The sequence below is a fragment of the Glycine soja genome, chromosome 12, assembly GCF_004193775.1.
Source record: "Glycine soja cultivar W05 chromosome 12, ASM419377v2, whole genome shotgun sequence".
Lineage (NCBI taxonomy): Eukaryota > Viridiplantae > Streptophyta > Magnoliopsida > Fabales > Fabaceae > Glycine > Glycine soja.
The window spans coordinates 8,198,631-8,222,484 of NC_041013.1; the positions used below are offsets into that span (position 1 = coordinate 8,198,631).

Genomic DNA, 23,854 nt, shown 5'->3' on the forward strand with positions numbered 1-23,854 from the left:
ATGTGATTTTTTCCGTATGTTAAGAACCTAGTAATTAGGTGTTTGAATCAGCATGTAGCACTCACGTCTTGACCTCAAAACTACACCAAAAAAGAAAGAGATACGAAGAAACTGATGTTTGTTGCTTTTATTATTTTTTAAACAATCAAACATCAACATGCGACATATTGCTGCATTACAATTTCTATACCTCAAGTGTGTTTGATTTAATGTTAGTTTGATCGAATACAAATTTTTATTTATATTTTATGAGAAATAAAAATTCAGAATTTTTGACACGGTTAATCAAACAAATGCCCACTTGATGAAAAACAATGATCTAAAACGGCATCTTTTAGCTCCATGTAGCAGAGAATAATATATATTATTTTCTTTAAAAAAAAAAGAGAGACCAAACAAATTAACAGTAGTATACCTAGCTAGCTTAAAATTGCACCACGGAATTGCAGAATTGGAGGAAAATATAAAAAAGCTACCCACAAGGCCACAACCAAAAGGTTCTTAATTTCTTATATTTATAAATTGCAGAAACGGATAATAACCGTCTAGTGGGGGGAAAAAACTTTTATATACACTTATATACAAGAGATGAAGAGAATGTTCCTCCATATCAGCATTACCAAAGTTCAAAGCAAAACCAAAACATCAGTTCTAAGATACACCATGTTTGGATCCTATCAATTTCAGGAAAAATTAAACACTTTCTTAAAAAAATTGTACCAGATGCTTCTAATTAGGAAATATCCGGAAACAAAGCAAAATAAAATCCAAGCACACGTTGAGCCATAACATAACATCAACACATCGCTGTCTCATTTGGCTTTTTCCACTCACACGAACATAGCTTCTGCCGTATTCATCTCCACGTGTCCCACAACACAACCTCGCCGAAGCGCTTCACAAAACGACGCCGTTTCGACGCGGTTAGGGTTGACGCTGAGACTCGCTCCGCCAGAACCCGGTTCCCGCGAACCGGGCCCACATCTCCATCTCCAATCCTTCTTCTTCTTCCTCTTCCTCTTCCTCTTCCTCTTCCTCCTTGCCCTTCTCGTTCTCGGACTCTTTTTCATTCTTGAGAAACTCTTCAAAGAACATGGGCCCCACCGCGAAGTCGAGCGCGTCGACGCTGCTCGATCTCTGCGGCTGCAACAGCACGACGTCGGTGCTGTTCTTCTTCGGCAAACGGCGCCGTCTCTTATTCGCAGCCTTCTTCACGAGTCTCTTGGGGAGTTTGTACACCGCGAGGACGACGAGGTTGACGACCGTGCAAGGACAGCAGCAGCACACGGCTGCGCAGTCGGCCGCGACGCCGCCGGCCACCTCGCCGACGCCGCGTCTCCGGTGGCCGTGGGCCGGCTGCGGACGGACCATGACTTGGTGAGCCATTGATTGGAAAAAGAAAAGAAAAAGAGAGAGATTGTTTTTAACGGTTTTTTGTTTTTTGTTTGAATGTTGGAGAGAGTGTGAAAATGGATGGTGGTGCTTGAAATAAGGGATGATGTGAGAGAAAGAAATGAATTGAGCAAATTTGAAGAAAATAGAATCAGGGGAGGTTGTTGCGGATGGCTCTCTCGTTACGGAAGTCGTGTTCGCACTTCACACTGAAAGTGATGCACCCGTTTCATATACTTATAATATGGTACGTTATACGCACAGAATTTTATAGGATTAATCACTTTTTTTTTTCTCTAATTTTTTTAAAAATTCAATTCAAGGATAAATTACTCAATTTTATCTGTAAAGGTGTAATACTGTAATAAATTAGTTCCTAAAAATTAAGAAATATAAATTTAGTTTTAAATATTTAAAAAATATGATAAATTAATCTCATAATTAAATTTATGAGATTATTTTATTAAAAAGTCGTACCTATGTTTTGTAGAGAGGAAAAAAATTGAAGGAGGAAAATAAAATTTGAAATTTAAATTAGAAGGAGGAAGGAAAAAAAAATTAAATTTATTATTTCATAATATTAACTTTTTTTCATATTTTCCTTTCATTTTCTACTCAATCAGACAAAGGAAGAGACATCATTATGTATGTTTTCTTTTCTCTCAATGTTCTTTTTTTTTACTTTCACTCATTTCAAACACACCCTTAATATTTAAAATTTAAGAATTAATTTGTTGCCTTTTTTGTATATTTAAGAACTAAATTTAAAATTTTCATTTTTTAAGATCAATTTATTAACGTTTCACGGGGAGATGTAGCCTGACTAAATTTGAGTTATCTTATTTTATCGAGATCAAACTTAATCTATTATTGTATTTACCAAAATCGAGAGTTGATTGACATTAGGAGAGATGTAGCTTGACTCCACGATTCGCACGTTAGACTATAGGTTATTAGGATAACATGAGGGGAACATGCAAAACAAAAAATTTCAAACTCAAATAAATTGGATAAGATGAGATAAAACTTTATATTTACGGATAGGAGTTTTAAGTCTTTAATTGCAACTCTTGTAAATAACCCCAGACATGTGTCCAAACAAATTAAAAATTTCTTTTATTAAGAGTAAGAATTCTAGACATGTATCCAGACAAAAACTTCTTTCCCTGAGAGTAAGTACATAAATAATAATTAATTTTGATAATAAATAAATATATAAATTTATCATAATATAATACATAAATAATATAATGTTATAATAATATGATAAATCATAAATGTATTCTTATATATGTGATAATAAAAATAATAATGATAAGCATAGAGAGTTTTGACTTCCAAAATGATAAAGATTTTTTTCTTATAAGTATAAATATGAAAGAGGAAAAAAGATAAAAAGAAAAAAGTTAAAAAAAGAAGATAGAGAAAAGTTAAAAAGAAATATAATTTTTGGAGGAAGATTTTCTAATTAAAGAGTGAGATGTGTTCACGTAAAAACTTCTTCTATTAAGAATAAGTAGATAGATATTAGAATTTTTAATTATTAAGATTATTTTTTTCCATTAGTTACTTTTTTACTATATTTTCCTATGAATAATGAGTTATGTAATTAAGAAACATTAATGTAAAGTTGAAAAAAAAATTAAGAGTTTTCTTTTTTTTCTCCTCTCTAATTGTGTTGTACTATTGTATTGTACTTTAGTTCCTAAATAAAAATATACCAGCTCCTATTCCTAATCATATCCAAGCTGCTCATGACCCTTCTAGAATAACTGAAGTCTGAAACTGCGCTTTTTTTTTAGCTTCATACAATGCGTCGCCACTAGCTTAATTATTTAATTAATTACACGCGGAAGTATATCAGATTTTGGGTAAGACTTGTTTGTCTATTTGTCAATTCTAGACAGATTGTAAAATCGTGTATGTCAAACACATTAGGTTAGGTGGTGTTTTAAAGAAAATAGTATTAGCATACGATTTCAAATTAGTTTTTAATTGTGACCGTTTAAATTCTTTTTTGATAAAGTGGTTAAAATCTATGTTCGGAATTGGTAAAATCATATCAGAACCTTTAGGTTTTAACCAAGCAAGCTAAGACATAGTTACGTGATCAATATTTTTAGTCTATCCAATTAACCAGGTTTGTATGAGTTATATACATGATCTATTACTAATTTCATCAGAATTGTTGCGGGTCCACATAACATGTAATATCCTATCATTAATTTATTTATTTCATCAAGGAATTCAAGTCCAATAAGAACTGATAAAGAAAAAGGTCCAATGAGAGAAAAATTAATAAACCATAATTCGAATATTATATCAAGCATACGTTAACTCTATTTTTGGTGAATACCAAGCATATGTTAACGGAATAGCCTATTTAGTTATAGTATTATCTTTTCGTTTATATCTTAAAATTTGTGCTAATTAACAGAAACACACACGCATCAACAAAATAAAATTAATCTGGAAAATGAGATCCCAAAATGTTGGCTTACATTGAAGAAGTCCCTTTTCGACCCAGATATCTTTGCTGATTTGCATAAGCTTTTGTATGCATGTTTCCTTAAGGTGGGAAAAAACTATAATTGATAATTAGTTTCCTCTGCTAACATGTAGATAGTTATAAGGGTAAATATCAAACTCAATTACGTAGATTTTATATAGATTTTTAATGATACTGATTTTTTTTTTCATATTATCATTCAATCGATCACAAATTGCTATTATGATATAAAAAAAAGTTTATAAAAATTTACTTTAAAAGTATATTAAAAATGATTTTTTATAGGTTGGTAGTGTAAAAATTGTTACACTAACGATTTATGTTTTTTAAAATCATAAAATAAAAGTTATAAATAATCATAAATCATTTATAAGTTGAAATATTTTTTCTCTTTTGTCCTAAATTGTCTTAGTTGTAAATTAAGGCTTTTGCGGGAAGAAATTGGGATCTATTATCGTATAATACATTTTTGAAGGAGATGAAGGACTTCAAATGTGATTAAGTTTCAAAAATAAAGATCAATTCCATAATTTATATGTAAAAATATCTTAAGAGTCCTACCAAAAAGTGAAAAAAAAATAATTATGATGATTAAAAGAAGTTTACTTTCGTATAAAAAAAAATAACAACTAAAAGATTTAGTTCAATTAATTAAACATAACACGTGAGTTATTGTACTTATCCTCATTAATTTCTATGGATAAAAAAGAACAAGCTAACTAACTCAAAGTACAATTATAGTATCTACATGAAGGGAGCACTATTAAATTTTATAGTGCAGCCAAGGCATCCGAAAGGTCCCCTTAAAAACCGGTTCATAAGGGGGTGGTCTACCCAGCTATATAAGCACTTATCATGTTCATGAATTATCCGATGTGGGACTATTCTTAACACGCCCCCTCGAGCCAGGGCTTGTCACCACAAAGCGAGGGCTGGCGGCACCCACCGGACAGAAGTAGAAGATGGCTCTGATACCATATTAAATTTTATAGTGCAGCCAAGGCATCCGAAAGGTCCCCTTAAAAACCGGTTCATAAGGGGGTGGTCTACCCAGCTATATAAGCACTTATCATGTTCATGAATTATCCGATGTGGGACTATTCTTAACAAGCACCGAGAGGGTAATGGGTAGTAAGTAAAGTATATGTGTAGAGGAATCCATGTCTCATGAGAATAAATATTTCATATCCTTCTTTCGCAATGATTTACCTAGGAATAAAATATACTTGAATTAATTATTTTTATTACTTCATAACAAATACATGATAAATTTCCCTTTCCTACTATATTATTGGGACTAAAAAAAACTCTGTAAAACAATCACCTCCTTAAAATAAAGTAACATTTGTAAGAAAAAAAAAAATAAAGTAACATTTTTCAAAAAAGTAAATTATATATATATATATATATATATATCCTGAAATTTTAAAAAATTATACATATTTCTCCTAGGTTTAAAAAAATTATACATGTTATTTTTAAAACTTACACAAACCCCTTAAATGTCATCTAAATATTTGATAGGATCAAGTTATTTGTGTTGACAATTTTAATTAAAAAATGCTAAAATATATTTTTTATTTTTATAAATATGAAAAAAATTCAAAATTCATCATTGTATTCGTACTCACAAAATTTAAATTTGTTATTTTTTGCTTAAAATTAGATTCGGATACATCTAAATCTATATGTTGGTGTAAAAAATGTCAAAATTTTTAAACTTTTTACATTATATTTTTAATCAAAATTGTCAACAAACATAATTTTTTACAACCAAATGCTTAAACGACATTTGGAGGATTTTTATAAATTTTAAAAATAAAAAAGAGGATGTAATTTTTTTAAACCTAAAAAAAACATCTGTAATTTTTTAAAACCTTAGAAAAAACTTATGTATACTTTTTTAAATGAGAAAAAATATATGAAATCCTTTTTAATTTCAAGTACTTGTAATTTACTCTTTTTAAAATATGTAAAATTTAGCTTGCATCCTTATCGGTTCGACATCACTAGCCAGTGACAAATCATCTATTATATTCTGATAATAACACACATGGCTATGTCCCTGCTGTTGCCTTGCTCCATGTGGCTGCTTTTGTTTATGATTATCATCCGATGCCTATTGTTTTGGTTTCACAATAAAGTGCTTTAATGGGTTAGCTAGTGGTTTTCCGTTTCATTTTTCTGGCTGCTCATGAGATAATTGAGTATTTTTAATTAATAGTTCATTTTCTTAATTACGTTATTATAATATGCACAAATTATCAAGTTCCGTCTAGAAGAAAATTGATTAAAATATATTTTTTATCTTTATAAAATTAAAAATATTTAAATTTTATTTTTATAAAAATTTTAGTATTTTTTTTGTTCTTACAAAATTTAATATACTACTTTTTTTGGTATGGACTCTGAAGCTAGACTAGGTTAATTCACATACCTTTGTCCAACTCTTCTATGATTTTCGAAACTTTCAATGGTGGTGGACTGGTGGTGGTGGTATTGTTAGTTGCTTTTGTGATTGTGGTTATGGCTGTGGTGAGTCTGGAATGAATGTTGTTGTGTTGTTTTGATTGTGATTTTGAACCTGTGATTTAATGGGGTTTCAAGAAGATGGACTAGGATGGGAAAGAGGAGTTCAAAAATTTTGTGTAATTTTTTAGATTTTGTGAATTTTTAATCCTAAAACTTATTTGTTAAAATTTAAATTAAAAATTATACAGGCTAAAATATTATAAATTTTAATTTTATAAGGATGAAAAAAAAATATCAAGACTTTGCAAAACATAATTTAAATATTTTTAAATTTTATGAGGAAAAATATATATTTTTATCTTTTCTACTGCATAGACAACGTTATTTCGTTTGTTAGTAAAAAAAAAAGAAGATAAAACACAATTTAAATATTTTTAATTTTATGAGGGGGAAAAAATATATTTTTATCTTTTCTACTGCATAGACAGCGTTATTTCGTTCTAGTAAAACAAAGAAAGAAAAAAAAGATGCATATACGGATATTTATTACTCAGCTTGCAAGTGAATTCTCTGTCGTTGATATATAATTGAAGTATATCAGAAGTTGTAAATCTAATGGTGGTTAAAGGAAATTTTTATACTTCAATAATATTATTATTATTACACTTTATCCTTTAAACTCTAAAGTGCACTCTCACTTTTTTTGGGGGGTGATTTACGTTCTCTCACTTTAGAGGAGTGAAATCCTAATTTGATATTAAAATAGAAAAAAAGAAAATTTGAAAAGTTTAGATGCAGTTAAAAGATATAACTGTAGAATCGAAAGTATTGATCCTTGTCTTGACATTTTAATGAATCGAATAGTGATTCAAGGTTTAATGTTGCAACTATAGTTAAATTAGTAATAATTAAATAATATTATTTTAATTTGCAATATAATATAATAAGGAATTTTAAAAAAAAAACACGCGCATATATATATATAATTAACGTAAGATTCGTGTGGGAGTTCTTTGTCTAGTCTAGTTATGGGTATTTATTTAATAAATAAAAAAATATAAATATTTCATTTATAATATTATTTTAAAAAATATTTAAATCATTAATTTTTCAGTAAATATATATTGAATAAATTTTGTATCAATTCTTTCAATTTAGTTTTGTATTAGTTTTAGGTGATTTTAGATGATATTTTGATTTCTATTCATACTTATTAAAATTTAATATTAAATTGATAATAAACATCGATTTTAAAATTTTTATAACTATAATAATGATTGAAACAATTAATATTAATTATATTTACAATAATTACATGTAAATCACGTATTTTGAAATCACATGAAAAGTCAAAAGATAATAGACACAATCATATTTAATATTGGGCTTTTAATATTAAGTTGATATGAGATTTGAATCATGAATGTATCGTTGAAATTATAAATTATCCTTAATGAGATAATACCTCTCCAACCCTAACACCCTGCTCCTTTAGAAACCATCTATCCTAGCACTTCCTTTCTCGTGATGGCAGCTCCCGCAATGACATATTTCCCTCCTGTGAAAGTTGTTGTTCTTCCCATGACGACTCTCCTCCTTCTCTCATGCCACCTCAACCCTCCTCGCCACAGCTTTTCGTACGCTTTCTTTCCTTTGTGTATCACCATTCAAGATAAGTTCCTTTCGTCTCTTTTAGGTTCTGGTGAGGGGTTGGGTTCTAATAGGAAAGGTTTTCTCTTTTAGGTTCTAGTGGGAGATTGGGTTTTAGTAGGAAAGATTTTCAGTTTGGAAATAGATATTCTGGAACATGTGTTCCGTATATGTTATAAACACATGAAAAATGTACTCATTCAAAAAGAAAAAAATGTACGTTGAGTATTAATAAAAAAGTACAAATTACATAAAACAATTCAAAATAATTTTTTTAAATGTTGAATGGAAAGTATACAAGATAAAACGTCATATAGCATAATTCTACACCTAAGCAAAGCATAGCCAAGACATAATAGCATTATAAACCCTTAAAAAGGTGCCAAACCCCTAAGCAAAACGTAATAGCTTTGTAATACTTCTATACCACCACCACAAAGTTGCATTTCTTAGTTTACCATCCTCAGGAAGCATCTTTGCTACATCTTCAGATACCTTTCAGTTACCTTGCCACATTTCCTATCACTTTTGCCACTGTTTTAGACTCTTCAACCACAAACTTTACCTCTCTTGAATGCTGAAAACAGTTTCGAAGCAGAGCAAACCCAACCTTAGAAAACAAAAGATACGACAGACTCGTCTAGCGTCGCTATTGTTGAAACTGATAGCATTATTGGAGTAAGAAAACACATCTCAACAACGTTTTTGTAGTAGTTCCAAAACATTCTATGTTGTTGGTCTGTGATTTGAAAAATTACAGTTGGTGATTTGAAATTGATACAATGTGAAAATCCCAAAAAGTTGTTCACCTGTTGCTTGTACATCTCAAAAACCTAATGCTAAAATACCTTCAAACCTTACATTGTCTTAGCATAGTTAAATGCTTAGTTTAGCTTAATCATGGTTAATGGTTAGAACTCTAGTTAGTTAGTTAGTTAGAAGTTAGTTATTCCAACTAACTTGTGTATATATAACTGCCGTAATAGCATGTAACTAACTAATGTTTACACTTCAATAACAGATCAAGCTTATTCTTTTTTTCTCTTTTGCTTTCTCTGCAAGTTTTCCAAGCTTGCATTTCTCTCCCATGGTTGATATAAAATCTATGATGGTATCAAAGCTCTTCCTTTGAAGAGCCCTGCTGCGCTACTTATATTCTTCCTCTCGATTATCATATCCTTCATTCTTACATCATGAGTGAACAACAACAAGATCAATCACTCAATGTACACAGTCCTTATTACCTTTATCTGGGAGAAAATACAGCGATAGCTTTGGTTTCTCCGGTTCTTGATTCATCCAATTATAATTCATGGAGTCGATCTATGCTTATTGCATTAAGTGCAAAGAACAAATTTGAGTTTGTCGATGGTTTTATTCAAAGACCTGCATCAGATCATGCACTTCATGCAGCTTGGAAGAGGTGCAATAATATGGTGATTTCGTGATTGGTTCATTCAATCTCTCTTTCAATTAGACAAACATACTATGGATGGATAATGCACAAGGTATTTTGGAAAGACTTAAAATCACGATATTCACAAGGAGACCTTTTAAGAATTTTAGAATTGCAGCAAGACATGACACCAATTAAACAAGGTGACAAGTCTATAACTGAGTATTTTACAAGATTGCGTGTAATTTGGGACGAGTTAGAGAGTTATAGACCTGATCCTATATGTGTTTGTAATCCAAAATGTTCATGTGATGCACTTAGTAATGTTTTATAGAGGAAGAAACAGGATCATGTGATGCAATTTCTTAGAGGATTGAATGATCAATTTAGTACTATTAGATCTAATGTCTTGATGATGGATCCACTACCTAGAATAGCTAAGGTTTTCTCATATGCAGTACAACAAGAAAGGCAAATTAACATAAATGATGCATTAGGAAGCACTAGTTTGATTAATGTAGCAAACACTAACTCATCAAACTCACCCTTTTCATGTACATATTATGGTAAGGATTGGCATATTGTTGATCAATGTTATAGAAAAAATAGATTTCCTCATAATCCATCTTCTAGAAGAGGAAGAAGTGGTTCAACTGGTTTTGGTCGAGGAAATTCAGGTGGAAAAGGAAATGAAATTTGTACTCATTGTGGTTTTACTAATCACACTGTTGATGAATTTTATAGAAAGCATGGATACCCTCCTGGTCATAAATATCATAAGCCTCAAGGACCATCAACCAATAATATAAATGTTGTAAAAGATAAAAATGCAAATTCAAATGTAGAGCAGAATCAAGAGGCGCAAGGTTCAGATGTCAAATTGACTGCTCAACAATACAAAGCCTTAATGACACTACTGCAACAACAAGGATCTTCAACTCACAATAGTTCACATGTGAATCAGATTGACACAATGATTGGTTTTGGTCATGTACTTATAGGTAATGTGTCATCAATAAGTTGTAGTATGAGCAAGGCAGGTGAGAATGAATGGATATTGGACTCAGGTGCCATAGACCATGTTACACCCTCTTCTGACTTGTATTCTTCATGTAAACAAATAAGTCCCATTATTGTTAAACTTCCCACTAGTTATACAGTTACTACAACATATGCAGGCACTGTTAGATTTTCTCATTCCTTATACCTTGAGGAGGTATTATACATTCCAAGTTTTTAGTTTAATTTGATTTCTATATCAAAGTTATTGTCTTCTTTGTCATGTAAGCTAACCTTTATGGTTGACACTTGTTTTATTCAGAATGTACAAACCTTACAGAGGATTGGTACAGTTGATTTGGTGGATGGTCTTTATAAGCTCAACATGAAGAAATTTGATTTTGTTTCTGTCATAGCTTTTGTTTCTTCTAATATTTCTACTTGCTCATGTAATAAAGCACCTATTGATCTTTAGCACTTTCGATTAAGACACCCCTCATTTGAAAGATTGCAAATGTTGAAGCAATCACATCCTTTACTTTCGGTTGACAAATAATTTATATGTCCAACTTGCCATCATGCAAAACAAAGAAAAATTTCTTTTCCTAACAGTGATTCACATTCCTCTTCCCCCTTTTCTCTTATACATGTTGATATTTGGAGTCCATGTCATATTACTTCTTTAAATGGTCATAAATATTTTCTTACCGTAGTGTATGATCACTCAAGATTTTTCTAGATATTTCTTATGAAATCTAAAGCAGAAACTCAATCTCATTTAAAGTCTTTTGTTTCATTTGTTGAAAGGAAATTTGGTACAAAAGTAAAAATGATTCTCTCAGATAATGGTTCAGAGTTCATCATGAAACAATTTTATGATGAATCCGGTATCATACATCAAACTTCTTGTGTTGAAACTTCCCAACAGAATGAGATTGTCGAACGAAAACATCAACATTTACTTAATGCACTAGATATCTACTCTTTCAGTCTAACTTGCCTCTTGTCTTTTGGTCCTATGCTCTTATTCATTCTACTACTCTTATAAAATGTATGCATACTCCCTTCCTTGACAACAAAGCTCCTTATGAGAAACTCTATGGACATCCCTATGACATTACCATTCTAAGAGTCTTTGGTTGTTTTTGTTTTCCTAGCACACTTTCTGCAAATAGGAAGAAGCTAGATCCTAGAGCTACTACTTCTGTTTTTCTAGGCTTCAAGTCACATACAAAAGGTTATGTCACTTTTGATCTTAAAATAAAGGCCATCAGTGTATCCAGGAATGTTATCTTTTATGAAGATTGTTTTCCTTTCAATGTCCAGGATTCTCATGATCCCATTACTGTTTTGCCTATACCAATTTCTTCTTTTCATGATGGCATTGAATTTCCTACCTCCACTTCTTCCATATTACCATTTGTCCCACCTGATTTTTCTCCTGCAGCCTTTACACCCACAGAAATACCACAAACTTTTAGAAAATCAGAAAGACAGATTCAAAGACCAGGCAAATATAAAGATTTTCATGTTAGCTATTTACCATCAACTGTTGCCAATCACTCTACAGGTAGTCTTTATCCCTTAAGTTTTGTACTTTCTTATAACAGATTATCTCCATCTTATCATAGTGCAATTTTATCTTTCACTCAACAAGTTGAACCTAAGTCATATAGTGAGGCATCCAAAGATCCTAATTGGATTCAAGCCATGAATGTTGAGATTCAGGCATTAGAAGCTAATCATACATGGACACTTACTGATCTTCCTCCACATAAGACTGCCAATGGTTGTGAGTGGGTCTATAAAATCAAACATAAATTAGATGGTTCAATAGAACGATACAAGGCAAGATTAGTTGCCAATGGATACACTCAAGTGGAGGGTCAGGACTATCTAGATACTTTTTCTCCAGTGGCTAAATTGACTATAGTCAGACTATTACTTGCTCTAACTGCTATTAACAAATGACACTTAAGGCAGCTTGATGTAAATAATGCTTTCTTACATGGAGATTTAAATGAAGAAGTTTACATGGTGATTCCTCAAGGTATTAATCCAAAAAAGCCAGGTTTAGTGTGCAGACTTCAAAGGTCTTCGTATGGGTTGAAACAGGCCAATAGGCAATGGTATCCATGTTATCCTTTTTTCTGATATTTCATGGTTACAAACAATGTGCTTTTGACTATTCTTTATTTCTAAAACATCAACACAATTCTATCACTGCTTTGTTGGTTTGTGTGGATGATATAGTCTTATTTGGAAACAATTTTATTGAGATTCAGAATATTACACACCTATTGGATAATGCTTTCAAAATTAAGGATTTGGATGATCTAAGGTTCTTCTAGGCTTTGAAGTGGCTCGTACTTTTATTGGTATCAATCTTTTCCAAAGAAAGTATGCATTAGATATTCTTACTGATATTGGCATGTTGGGTTCTAAACCAATATCCACTCCCTTTGATTACACTACCAGATTGCATCAACATTCTGGTTCTCCTTTCTCAGCTAAAGATGCCTCTTCTTACAGGAGATTAATAGGTAGATTAATCTACTTAACAAACACAAGGCCCGATATCACATTTGTTGTTCAACATTTAAGTCAGTTTGTGGCTTAGCTAACTTTAGCTCGTCAACAAGATGCTTCCCAAATTCTAAGATACATCAAAGGGTCTCCCGGTGCAGGCATTTTCTTTTCAGTAGATAGTTTTATCCAATTAAAAGGCTTTAGTGATTCAGAGTGGGCTGGCTGCATTGACACTACAAGATCTATTACAGGATTTGCTGTTTATCTTGGTTCTTCTTTAATTTCATGGAAATCTAAGAAGCAAGATACTTTTTCTATAAGCTCTTCAGAAGTTGAATACATAGCTCTAGCCAGTGCCACTTGCAAGCTGCAGTGGCTAACCTTTCTATTAGAAGAATTCAAAGTTATTTTCCATCAACCTGTTGTTCTGTACTGTGATAACAAGTCAACTTTACATATTGCTACAATTCCTGTGTTTCATGAAAGGACCAAGCATATCGAAATTGATTGCCATATCATTTGAAAGGAGATCCTTGTAAGGCTTGTCAAACCAATAACTTCTGCCAATCAACTTGCAGATATATACACCAAAGCACTTATGCATGGTGCTTTTTAGTTCTTATACTCCAAACCAGGAATGTCCAACATCCATTCCTAGCTTGAGGGGGAATCTTAGCATAGTTAGATGCTTAGTTTAGCTTGATCATGGTTGATGGTTAGAACTCTAGTTAGTTATTTAGTTAAAAGTTAGTTATTCCAACTAACTTGTGTAATATTGCTGCCATAACATCATGTAACTAACTAATTTTTACACTTCAATAACAAATCAAGCTTATTCTTCTTTTCTCTTTTGCTTTCTCTACAAATTTTCCAAGCTTGCATTTCTCTCCCATGACTAATATCAAATCTATGACACTGCCAAGTATAATTAGAAGCTCAGGATGCATTGCATAGGATTCATAATCCAGTTTGATAAGGAATAAAAGAACCCCCTGCAGCCTTGTTCCATTACCAAGTCAGCACTTGAATTTTCTCTAACAGCTCAAAAGATAGTTATAAAGGCAATAGAAATTCTAATTAACTAATGGACTAAAATTTTATAAATCCTAATGAAGCCAAAAATTGCAATACTACTCTCAAGAATGATGTCCTAGACTCTGATATTTCATGTTGTCCATACAGTTGAACCTTTTCAATAACATAGTTTTGACATGGCTAGAAATTGAAAACCATGCATTCGTCCAACTTCTTTTGTACTCCCTATCCAACTAGGTATTTGCTGAAAAGCCAGAAGAAGAAGAAAAACCACTTAGAATAAACCTGAAAGATACAACATATCATTAATGATTAAAATGCCGTGAGTTTAAATTATCACCCAAATAAAGAATAGATTGAATTTGCCTCCTTCAATATTATTATTGGGTTTTGTTCGGTTGAGTGAAACTCATAGCATTAGAGCCTCACATTTTTTTTTCAATTAATATATGAAACATGTTATTTTAGAACCATAACAGCAGAATTCTTACATCAAGTTTAGCAGTAAAAATCATTCCAATAGAAAAACAACTCTACAAATGAGTAAATGATAATTTTTTCAGAAAAATAAGACGGATTTAATATATCAACTCACATGCAAAAATATTCTAACGTTTCTCAAAAGTTTTACAAACAATGACATAGTAACATCTAATGTTTACAAATAATTACATAATCTCATCATTGCCTCAAAATCATAGAGCCATGGTCAGGCATGGACCAAAGGAGCAAATTATCATGATCTTGGACTCAAATTCAAACTAAACTTTGTTAATATCACAGCAAGCCTTTCCAATCAAATTAACTAAGGATCAGCCTCAATTCCAAAAACTTAGCAATGTATAAAAGAAACAAGTCAATCTTTTGTAGTACTCCAATTTTGACAAATTCCGGTCCTAGTTGAGAAGTCATCAATGCATAAAAAATAATTACTATTGAAACTCAACTATGCTATTCTAGAATCAAGATTAACAGAAAACATTTGATTGGAGCCGAGATAAATAGTTGACAATAATTGGAATTATCTGAAAGAAAAAGAGACAAAGGTATTTAAACAGTGAGCAAATATTTTATATGGAGGGAAGGTGTAAAAAGAAAGCGAGATAAGTTAGCAAATGCGACCACTATTTTTAATGCAAGTAAGCTACTTTTGATCATGAAGATTTCCTACATTTGAATATTCAACTGCAAGAACCTCAATCCAAATTAGATAGAGAAGTCTATAAAATGCTACAGCCAAGAACCACAATCATTTTGAAGGCAACACCTATTATAGATCAGCTCTGTCCTAAAAACCAGAACCACTATCATTGTAGCACCCCACCTATTAAAATACTTATGCAAGGTAGTAGACCGTTGAAATTGCACCAGTTGTCTTCAGTTAAAATGAATGAGAGGGTACATTATAGTACCAACACAAAAGCAAATGGAGAAAAAACTGGTAACACTATGGTGTACATCATGAAGAAACTCTAGCGGAGCCTAGCCTCGTTTCAATCAAGAGAAAGAAAATAATTCTCATGCAAATTTTATCCACCCACGTAAAATTCCTTGCTGGATCAACTTAATAGTCTCGCACATTTTTAATTGTCCATTGTTATACACATATTGGCCCATACATCTCTTTTCCTTTAAAAACCTGAAGTGTAATAGAAAAAGTATTCATAACAGTAAGAAAGAAAATTCATTATAACAAAAATTAAACTTATTCAAGAATTAAATAAAAACATAATATTGGAAAGGCATATGACTTGTCAACATTGGAAATATAGACAGCAAGCTAAACTTGAAGAAAACCCTTTCAAGAAGAAGCTAACCAATGAAGATCTCACTTAATAAGCACAAGTAGGGAAGATAAGAAGATAAGTAGCAAAGCAACAATAAAAGACAGCAACATGAGAAGATAAGAAGCAAAATTCAGTCCTATCAAGCATACTGCTGTATGAAATAATATTGACCTCTCAACAACTGAATATAACCATCACTCTTTAGTCCACACAATTTTCTAAATATAAGCCAGACAACCATTAATGAAAGCTCTGCTTTAAGATATTTGGTGACAACCAAAAATCCCAAAAATTCAAACTTCATGCCAAACTTTATCCAATAATAAAAGCTCTGCATTAAGATAAATCAATAAAATATTTAAGAGTTTGGAATCTTTGTAAGTGTTTCTTGAGATGAGACACAACAATGAAGCAATCTTCGATCAAGTGAGTTTGTCAACAAAATTCCAACAGTCACCTATATCACAGAATTTTGGTGGAAGAAAACAAAAAACATGAATAATTGCATCGAATCTTTCACGTAACTGAAAACAAAGAAGATCATGATTTGATGGTTAGGCACTTGAGTTGACAAATAGGATCCATTATTTTGTCCACGTTATAGAAAGAACTAATTCTGTCGAGCACTCTTAGCTGTGAAATTCAAGCATACACATTATGTATAACCACATGAAAAACGTGCAGAATTTAAGGCTAACTCAGGTAAATCATTGTTAATTGAATAGTGATTTAGCACCCTCTATCTCCCCGATAACAGTGTTATGTTATAGGTACTACCAATGTGGATGATCTTAGTTATCATACATGCAGTGCATTCTTAATTTGGTTCCTATAAAAATTAAGAATGTGATACATATACATGTGGACCAAATTAATGTTATATTTATAGAGACCAAATTAAGAGTGTACTATACATATAAGGATCAAATGATCAAATTAAGAAGGCATTACATATATAGAGACCAACGTAAGAGTCAACAATCAACATAGAACGGTTATAGACGACATCTTCACAACAAAGACCAAACTAGTTTACTAATTTAATTTACGTACAAAAACCAAATTGAAAATCCACGACACATGTAATGATCATTAAATTATGTATTTGACCAAATTGTTATCTATGACTATGGCTATACACCACAGCCACCACACATGACCTAAAGACTTTACTTGGTTGGAAAATGACTGTCACAACTCACTAACAAGTCCACGTTTGACACGACTTTGAAAACGGGAGATGAGACAACAAATAACTAGATAAAGCATATCACATTAAGACTCGGATAAAACTATATCCTCAAATTATTAGTTCTACATGTGAGTGAGGAAAGCATATAAAAGGGAATCGTGTAAATTTTATAAATAATAACGCACCAGACCAATGCTACATTAGGATTAGGGTATAAGAATGACAAAAGGTTACAAATTTATTGAATGGTAGGGTCCTTCCAAGTGCTAAATGGCAAACAACTCAAAAGCTAATATGTTACAACAAAAAAAAAAGTGCCAATCACATCCACAATTTGGACATATCTGATGAGAAGCCATTTTGGCATTGCTTTCCAGAAAACCAATAATATGTCCCCTCCTCTCTCCAATGTCTCTTGGCTGAGACAATACATTCAATCATCTCATATTCTCATCACACAAGAAGGTTATGCCTGAGTTTGAATGCCCAAGGAATCTCATAATGTTTGCCCCTTACTCTAGCCACCAATGAAGCCTAACCGGTGAAGAATGACAGCCAAAATGAGCATTAATATAGCAAAGATCATGCCAGGTTTCCCTAGCAGCCAGTTCTTTGTCTTTCTCGCAGATTCAACTCCTCTTTGAATCCTGTCTGCCCAAAGCATCTACAAAGACAGTGAAAAGATTCATCTTAGTACTACTGTACAAGTCTATAACCATCCAACCTAAGTTTATCTACCCTATATTTCCTAGAATTGCCACACCTTTATTTTACCATCCTCATCTAAGGTAAAAATTTTGTTTACAAACTAAGAATATATTGTAGAGTTTGGAGAAGAAGATACCATTTTATCCAAGCTCTCCGGTGATAAGGATGACATGGCTTGCTGAGCTTTTGCAGCTTCTTCTGGTGAAAGCTTAACACCAAATTGTTCACCCATGTTAGCCATCATTTCCGGGCTCATATTTTTAACCATGGATGTGAACATCTGCCAAAACAACATTAAAAAATTACGGGAATACACATATAAATGCCAAAGACAAGAATGTTTCAAGATAGAGAATCTGTACTACTTGCCAAAAGAAAATACAAAATGAGCATATGAAAAGTCAATCTCAGACAACAGAAGTGACAACTAAAGAGCAACACATTTACATAATTAAAGGGAATACTTGATCAGAAATTACTCCTTAGTAACATGACAAGTAAAAGGGGCAAGTTGATTGCATTTATTCCAGCCAGGTATGTGGAAGAAAGCTAGAGATCATTTTATCTCCTTAACAAGAAATACAAACATACCTTCCGCATAGCTGGATCTTTCATCTGGTTTCTCATCTGTTCTTGGAGATTGGCACTTGAGGAAGGGAAGTTTGACTGAGAAGCATTTCTCATATTTGAAAACACATTATGAGAACTAGATTCTCCAAAAGCAGTAGTTCCATTAGTACTTGATGATGGTAAGTTTGACCGGGAAACATTTCTTTCATTCTCATCTACTGCTGCTGCTAATGGAGTAGATTCTTTCCCTTTCAGTGAGGATGCCATTTCAAACATCCTCTTAAGGTCATCTGCTGGCATTTTACTAATCATATCACTTGCTGCTTTAAACATATCAGGTGTCACGTTTGGAGGCATTGATCCAGGGTTGAAAGAAGAATCAGGGGAACCTCCTCTAAAAATTGGATTATCCCCTTGAAATGAAGAAGCCATGTCAAGCATTCTTTGAAGTTCCTCAGGTGACATTTTACTAACCATATCAGAGGTAGTTTTAATCATATCTGGAGACACATCTTTGAATTGTCCAGCATTCAAAGAAGCCAGTGTGGCAGGATCGGTATTTGAAATAAAGTTTTGGAATGATCTAAAAAAAGAAAAGAAAAAAAATAATGTAAATCTTTTGTAGACCAATCGTTAAATTGAAAACAAACATAAAATGCTTAGAAACTTTATAAAAAAATGCTAACTACCTGACAGCTTCAGGATCTTTTTTCAATGCATCTAAACTGTCTGTCTTTGTTTTTGGAATTCCATTGTTGGCTGTACTGTAACTCTTAGAGGAGTCACCAGATTTTTTTAGTTGAACCACCGATTGTTTCAAAGAGCTTCCAGAAGGAACATCCTCAACTTCAGTTATTTCTTCAGTTACTATTCCTACATGCATTATGCCAACAGGGTTAACTGAATTGTTAAATCTGACATCTATTTATAAGCATAAAGCTCATGAGGATTAGGCGAAGTGAAAGGTAAAGTAGAAAATAAGTGAGGGGAACACATACTTCTAGGTGCATGCTCACCACCTTCCATTGCCAATTTTTCCTTGGTATCCCTGAAATAAGCACTTCATATCAGCTTACTTCCAATATATCAATTCCTTCATTATAGGTTATACAAGATTCAATCAGGAAAAACAGAATGGTAAACAGCTCACAGATATACTTAACTCAGCATACAATCAATTGTTTACATTAATTTGAAGCAAAATCAATCTTAAATAATAATTAGAGACTCATCAGTTACAACAGCAGATGTGTCATATATGTAATAAGTAGATCAATAAATAGTTCTGTTTCTAATATAGATGCAAGTATGTAGTAGAAGGGAGTAAGATCATACCGTAAAAGCTCTGTAATTGTATCATCATCAGGGGACACTTCAAGTGCCATGCTCAGATCAGAAACAGCATCCTAAAAAAATTACAAATGTCATTGAATATAAACCAAATTCCACATCAACCTTAATGTTAAAATGTTAGTCAAGTAACAAGAAGCTCACTTTTAGTAGACCCAGTTCCTTATAAGCTTGACCTCTTCGATAACGAGCCTTAAGGTTCTTCGCATCATATGCCAAAACCTACCATAGTTAAAGCACATTAATGCACTGCTATATAAAACAGCCAACTTTCAAGCAATGAACTTAAAATAATAGCAAATTACAATCTAAGACCATAATCCAAATTTGCATTGTTACAAAAGCAAGACAAAAGGGAGCAACTATTTTCTTGCATAATACAATTACAATGTAATTTTCTTTCCAATCTTCTAAGCTGATAAATTTCCTCATAATACCACTACTTAAATATTACAGTTGGCTATTACAATTAGCATCATATTTCAATGGTAAGAGAAAAAGGAATTACAAATACCTCAGAACCTTCTTTTATGCATTCATTATACTGGCTTGTCTTCAAGTAACAGGACATCAAGTTCAGAGAGCATGCCAAAAGAAGCTTTCTACTCTGGAAAGATGGTACCTCTTTAATGTTTTCCTTAGCCTAGAATATATAAAACGAAATTAATGTAATAGAACCAAAAAAAACAGATAATTTCATCATAAGTCTCAATTCTCAAAACAAGGATAAATAAGAGAAAGAGGTGTGGGAGAGAATGTTAAGCGGCCACAAAAAGTTTACTTACAAGCATATACTTCTTCAAAGCATCATTGTACCTTCCTTGATTATGAAGATCATTTCCCTGCAAGATTTAATTTTAGTTTATCAAGGCACATGATAGATTTTTACAGAAACTGAAAAACTATAAAAATATATCAGGGTAGTACACAGAGTATAACAGATGTCTTATTATGCAATGACAACGAGTTCCTTTTCTGATCAGACCATTCAATGGAACTAAAGTATTATCCAAATGTAATTTTATGTATGTATGTGTGTGTGTGTGTGTGTGTGTTAGAATGTAGTTGTTAACTGCTCTTTCAAACCACAAACAAGGTGAACTGCAAGAATAGTGGAACTTACTCCAGGTTTTCTTTTGCCTACAACCTTGGATTCATTGCAAGTCACACATATAATTCATCAATATCAGATAAAGAAAAAAAAATCCCATGGTTGTTTAAGATTCGTGTTTCACAAAGGCACAACCAGCTGAAGTTCTCACTATACGACTCACCTGCTTCTTCAACATCTCAGCCGCACTCAACTGATATTTGATCTGGGCATCAACCCGGGATCGCATCGCTGCCACTTCCTCAGGACTCGCATTAGCCACCTTCTCACCAATCTCGGCCATTTCTTCCGGACGGGTATGCTTTAATTGCTCTGCAGCAAGTTTAAAGTCTTCAGCACTCATGTTCTTCATGCTCTCCGAGGCCATCCTCATCAGCTCTGGATTAGACATCATCTGCAATCCCAAGAAACATCGCACAACACCACAATTAACATTGATCCTAGATAGCAAACCTCGGCATCAAAACCCAAAACATGTTCCCTCATATCAAAAACCATAACCAACACACTTATCCTAAATACTAACATTTCATACCCTAACGTTCAAATTTAAATCTCCACAAAACACGGACATTAAAAGAAGGGTTTGAACCACAATAAATCTCTTCCCACCCCCCCACCCCCCCCCCCCCCCCCACACCCCCAGGAGAAGAATTCCATTAAAAAAGGGCCACGATTTTTTGTTTTCACAAACGAATTTGTGCTCATTCTGAACAATGTTTTAAAAAAGTTCCACAACAGAAATTTCAGCTGCAACATCAAGGTATTTTTACTCATCGCGACTGCAATTTCCCGCAATATCAAGGATCACGACAAAACTGCGACCGCGACCGCAATTTAAAACCTTGATCCTGACATTGCACCTCAAAGCACAAAACAAAATGCGACAAAAGCCACAAACACAATTGCAGAGGCAAGAAGAGGAAGAGAAAAGACACGCCTGTTGTTGGATCCGAGCCAACTCAGCGGGTGACATGCGACTCATCTGCTCCTGAGCGATCTTCATCAAATCGGGATCCATCATACCGTTGAACATTCTCGATACCCAATTGAAATCTAAGCAACCCCAGCACGTCAAAAACGAAGCTTGAGACGATTCCCAATGATGAGAGGGAAAAGGGGGATGCTTTTGTTTTTGTTCAATAGAATTGGAGAAAGTTGCAGAGGTTAAGGAAAGTTTCCTAGTTATGTGTGTTTTGGGAAACTTGAGGAGAAGGTGTTGTGTTGGGAAATTGAGGAACAGGGGAATTGTTGGAAAGAAAAGAGGAAGAAGGGGTCCGATTTGGAGGTGCCGCCTGCCAAACCTGAAAAGAGGAAAAATTAAAAGTAAAATAGGAATGGAACAGGAATGTGAGAGAACCCCTAACAAACAAAACAAGAGTCGAATATGCGTAAAGAGTACCGACGAAATTACTCTCTTGCCCTTGACACGTTTTTGTTGTCCTTAATTTTCTTCAGGTTTATAGATGTAATTGGAGCATGATATAACATGAAGAAGACTATTTAAGATAAGATAAGATGAATTATTATATTTTATTTTAAATAATTATTTGATATATTTATAAGTTATAATTAATTTATGATAAATATTATCAATATATTTTTTAACACACTTTTTCATATATTATTTTTCTTTTATCAATTAAAATATATTAAAAATTATAAAATTAGGAGAGAAATTCAATAAATAATACATGAGACTCATTAAATTTTATGGTTTTCAATATATTTCAACAACCAATAAAAGATGATGAATTCAAAAGAATGTGTTAGAGATAATAATATGACCATAACATTTCTCTTAATCTATTTTATTACTCGTCTCATTTTGTTGGGTCAACCTAATTTTTATTTTTTTAAAATATTGAGTTAAAATGTAATTATATTATATATACTTATAAAAAGATTTATATTCAACATCTTATTGTATACATATTTATAGAAAAATGCTTCCCTTTATTTTTTATGATTTTACCTATTGTTTGGGAGAGAAGAAAAAAAAGAAGGAGAGAAAATTATAAAATTTAAATTAAAAAAGTTTAAATTTTTTTCTTCTATAAATCAACTATTTTTCTTATTTTTATTTCACTTTCTCCCCAACATAAACAAAGAAAAATACCTCGTCATTTGTGTTTTCTTTTTTCTTTATTTTTTTCTTCCACTTTCATCCCTTAAAAAACATTTATCAATAGTAGTTTCTCATAATTTTTTTGCCTGAGTTTTTAGTCCTTGTTGTTAACTTAGAAAATCAAAAAGATAATGTAATATCTACATTGACATTCATGTGGCAAGTTATGTTGGACTACTAGTCTGACGTGACAACCACATGATAAAATATTATTCTTTAAATTTAGTTTGATTTTTTTTGTGTGGTTTCAAAATCATCATAAAAGATAAATTATGAAAATGATCTCTCATTTTATCACAATTTACATATTTAATTCTTAAGAAAAGTTTGATTGATTTTAGTCTTTAAATATTTGTTTTTATTTTTGTCCCTCACATTAACTTAGATTGTTAAACTTAATAGTTAATTAATTATTATTTTTACATAACTTGTATTATTATTTAACAACAATTCCATATCTAATAATAATCATACTTGTGACTATGATACATGTTTCCTTGTATCACTGCTTTCACCATCCATATCTTATTTGCTTCTAGGTGAAAGGTTTGAAAATATGATCAAATTAGATTGATCACCTCCGCTTCAAGAGAATGGCCATTGTTTGTATGTTTCGGACTATGTTGTGTAATGAAAATTGTTGTTTCCACCAAGGGTACACAACAATTGTATTGTAGAACCCAACTATTAAGGAATTCAAGGTCACTCATCTTAATCCTACTAACTTTCCACCATCTCAGGTGGATCTTATATCCTTGTCTTTGTGGATTTCATGATAAAGATGATTACAAGGAGATTTGACATATGAACTTTTATCATGTTACCAATTATGAACATGACATGGAAAAATTGCCTCTACCACGTTTCCCTTTATGGCAAATATATAATTTGAAAAGTAACTCTTGGAATAGATTTGATGTATGTTTGATCTTGATGGTGTAAGTGACCATGTATACCTGGTATATAATATGTAATTAGCTAGCACATGATTTAATGGTGTTATTTGACTTGAACAATGAGATCTTT

At 32.3% G+C, this 23,854-nt stretch overlaps 2 protein-coding genes across 2 annotated transcripts; both read right to left on the minus strand.

The window, feature by feature from the left end:
- Window positions 1-924: 924 nt before the first annotated feature.
- LOC114380341 lies at window positions 925-1,386 on the minus strand. The gene has a single exon (XM_028339344.1). The coding sequence runs from the start codon at window positions 1,384-1,386 to the stop codon at window positions 925-927; it is 462 nt and encodes a 153-aa protein (XP_028195145.1).
- A 15,721-nt stretch (window positions 1,387-17,107) lies between these two features.
- On the minus strand, window positions 17,108-22,049 carry LOC114380026 (outer envelope protein 61-like). Its single transcript, XM_028338920.1, has 11 exons — window positions 21,641-22,049; window positions 20,864-21,094; window positions 20,375-20,431; window positions 20,104-20,232; window positions 19,734-19,811; window positions 19,575-19,645; window positions 19,238-19,287; window positions 18,929-19,112; window positions 18,261-18,822; window positions 17,806-17,949; window positions 17,108-17,625 (listed from the first exon to the last, which is right to left on the minus strand). The coding sequence occupies exons 1-11, from the start codon at window positions 21,734-21,736 to the stop codon at window positions 17,479-17,481; spliced, it is 1,749 nt and encodes a 582-aa protein (XP_028194721.1). The 5' UTR covers window positions 21,737-22,049; the 3' UTR covers window positions 17,108-17,478.
- Between the last annotated feature and the right edge of the window lie 1,805 nt (window positions 22,050-23,854).

Excerpts from the sequence above, each read along its gene's own strand:
- LOC114380026 (XM_028338920.1), bottom strand. The coding sequence starts at position 21,736 with ATGTTCAACGGTATGATGGATCCCGATTTGATGAAGATCGCTCAGGAG. Across the intron at positions 20,432-20,863 it reads CTGAGATGTTGAAGAAGCAG|GGAAATGATCTTCATAATCA; the intron begins GTGAGTCGTATA and ends TAAATCTTGCAG. Across the intron at positions 19,113-19,237 it reads TGGTGAGCATGCACCTAGAA|GAATAGTAACTGAAGAAATA; the intron begins GTATGTGTTCCC and ends TAATGCATGTAG.
- LOC114380341 (XM_028339344.1), bottom strand. The coding sequence starts at position 1,386 with ATGGCTCACCAAGTCATGGTCCGTCCGCAGCCGGCCCACGGCCACCGG.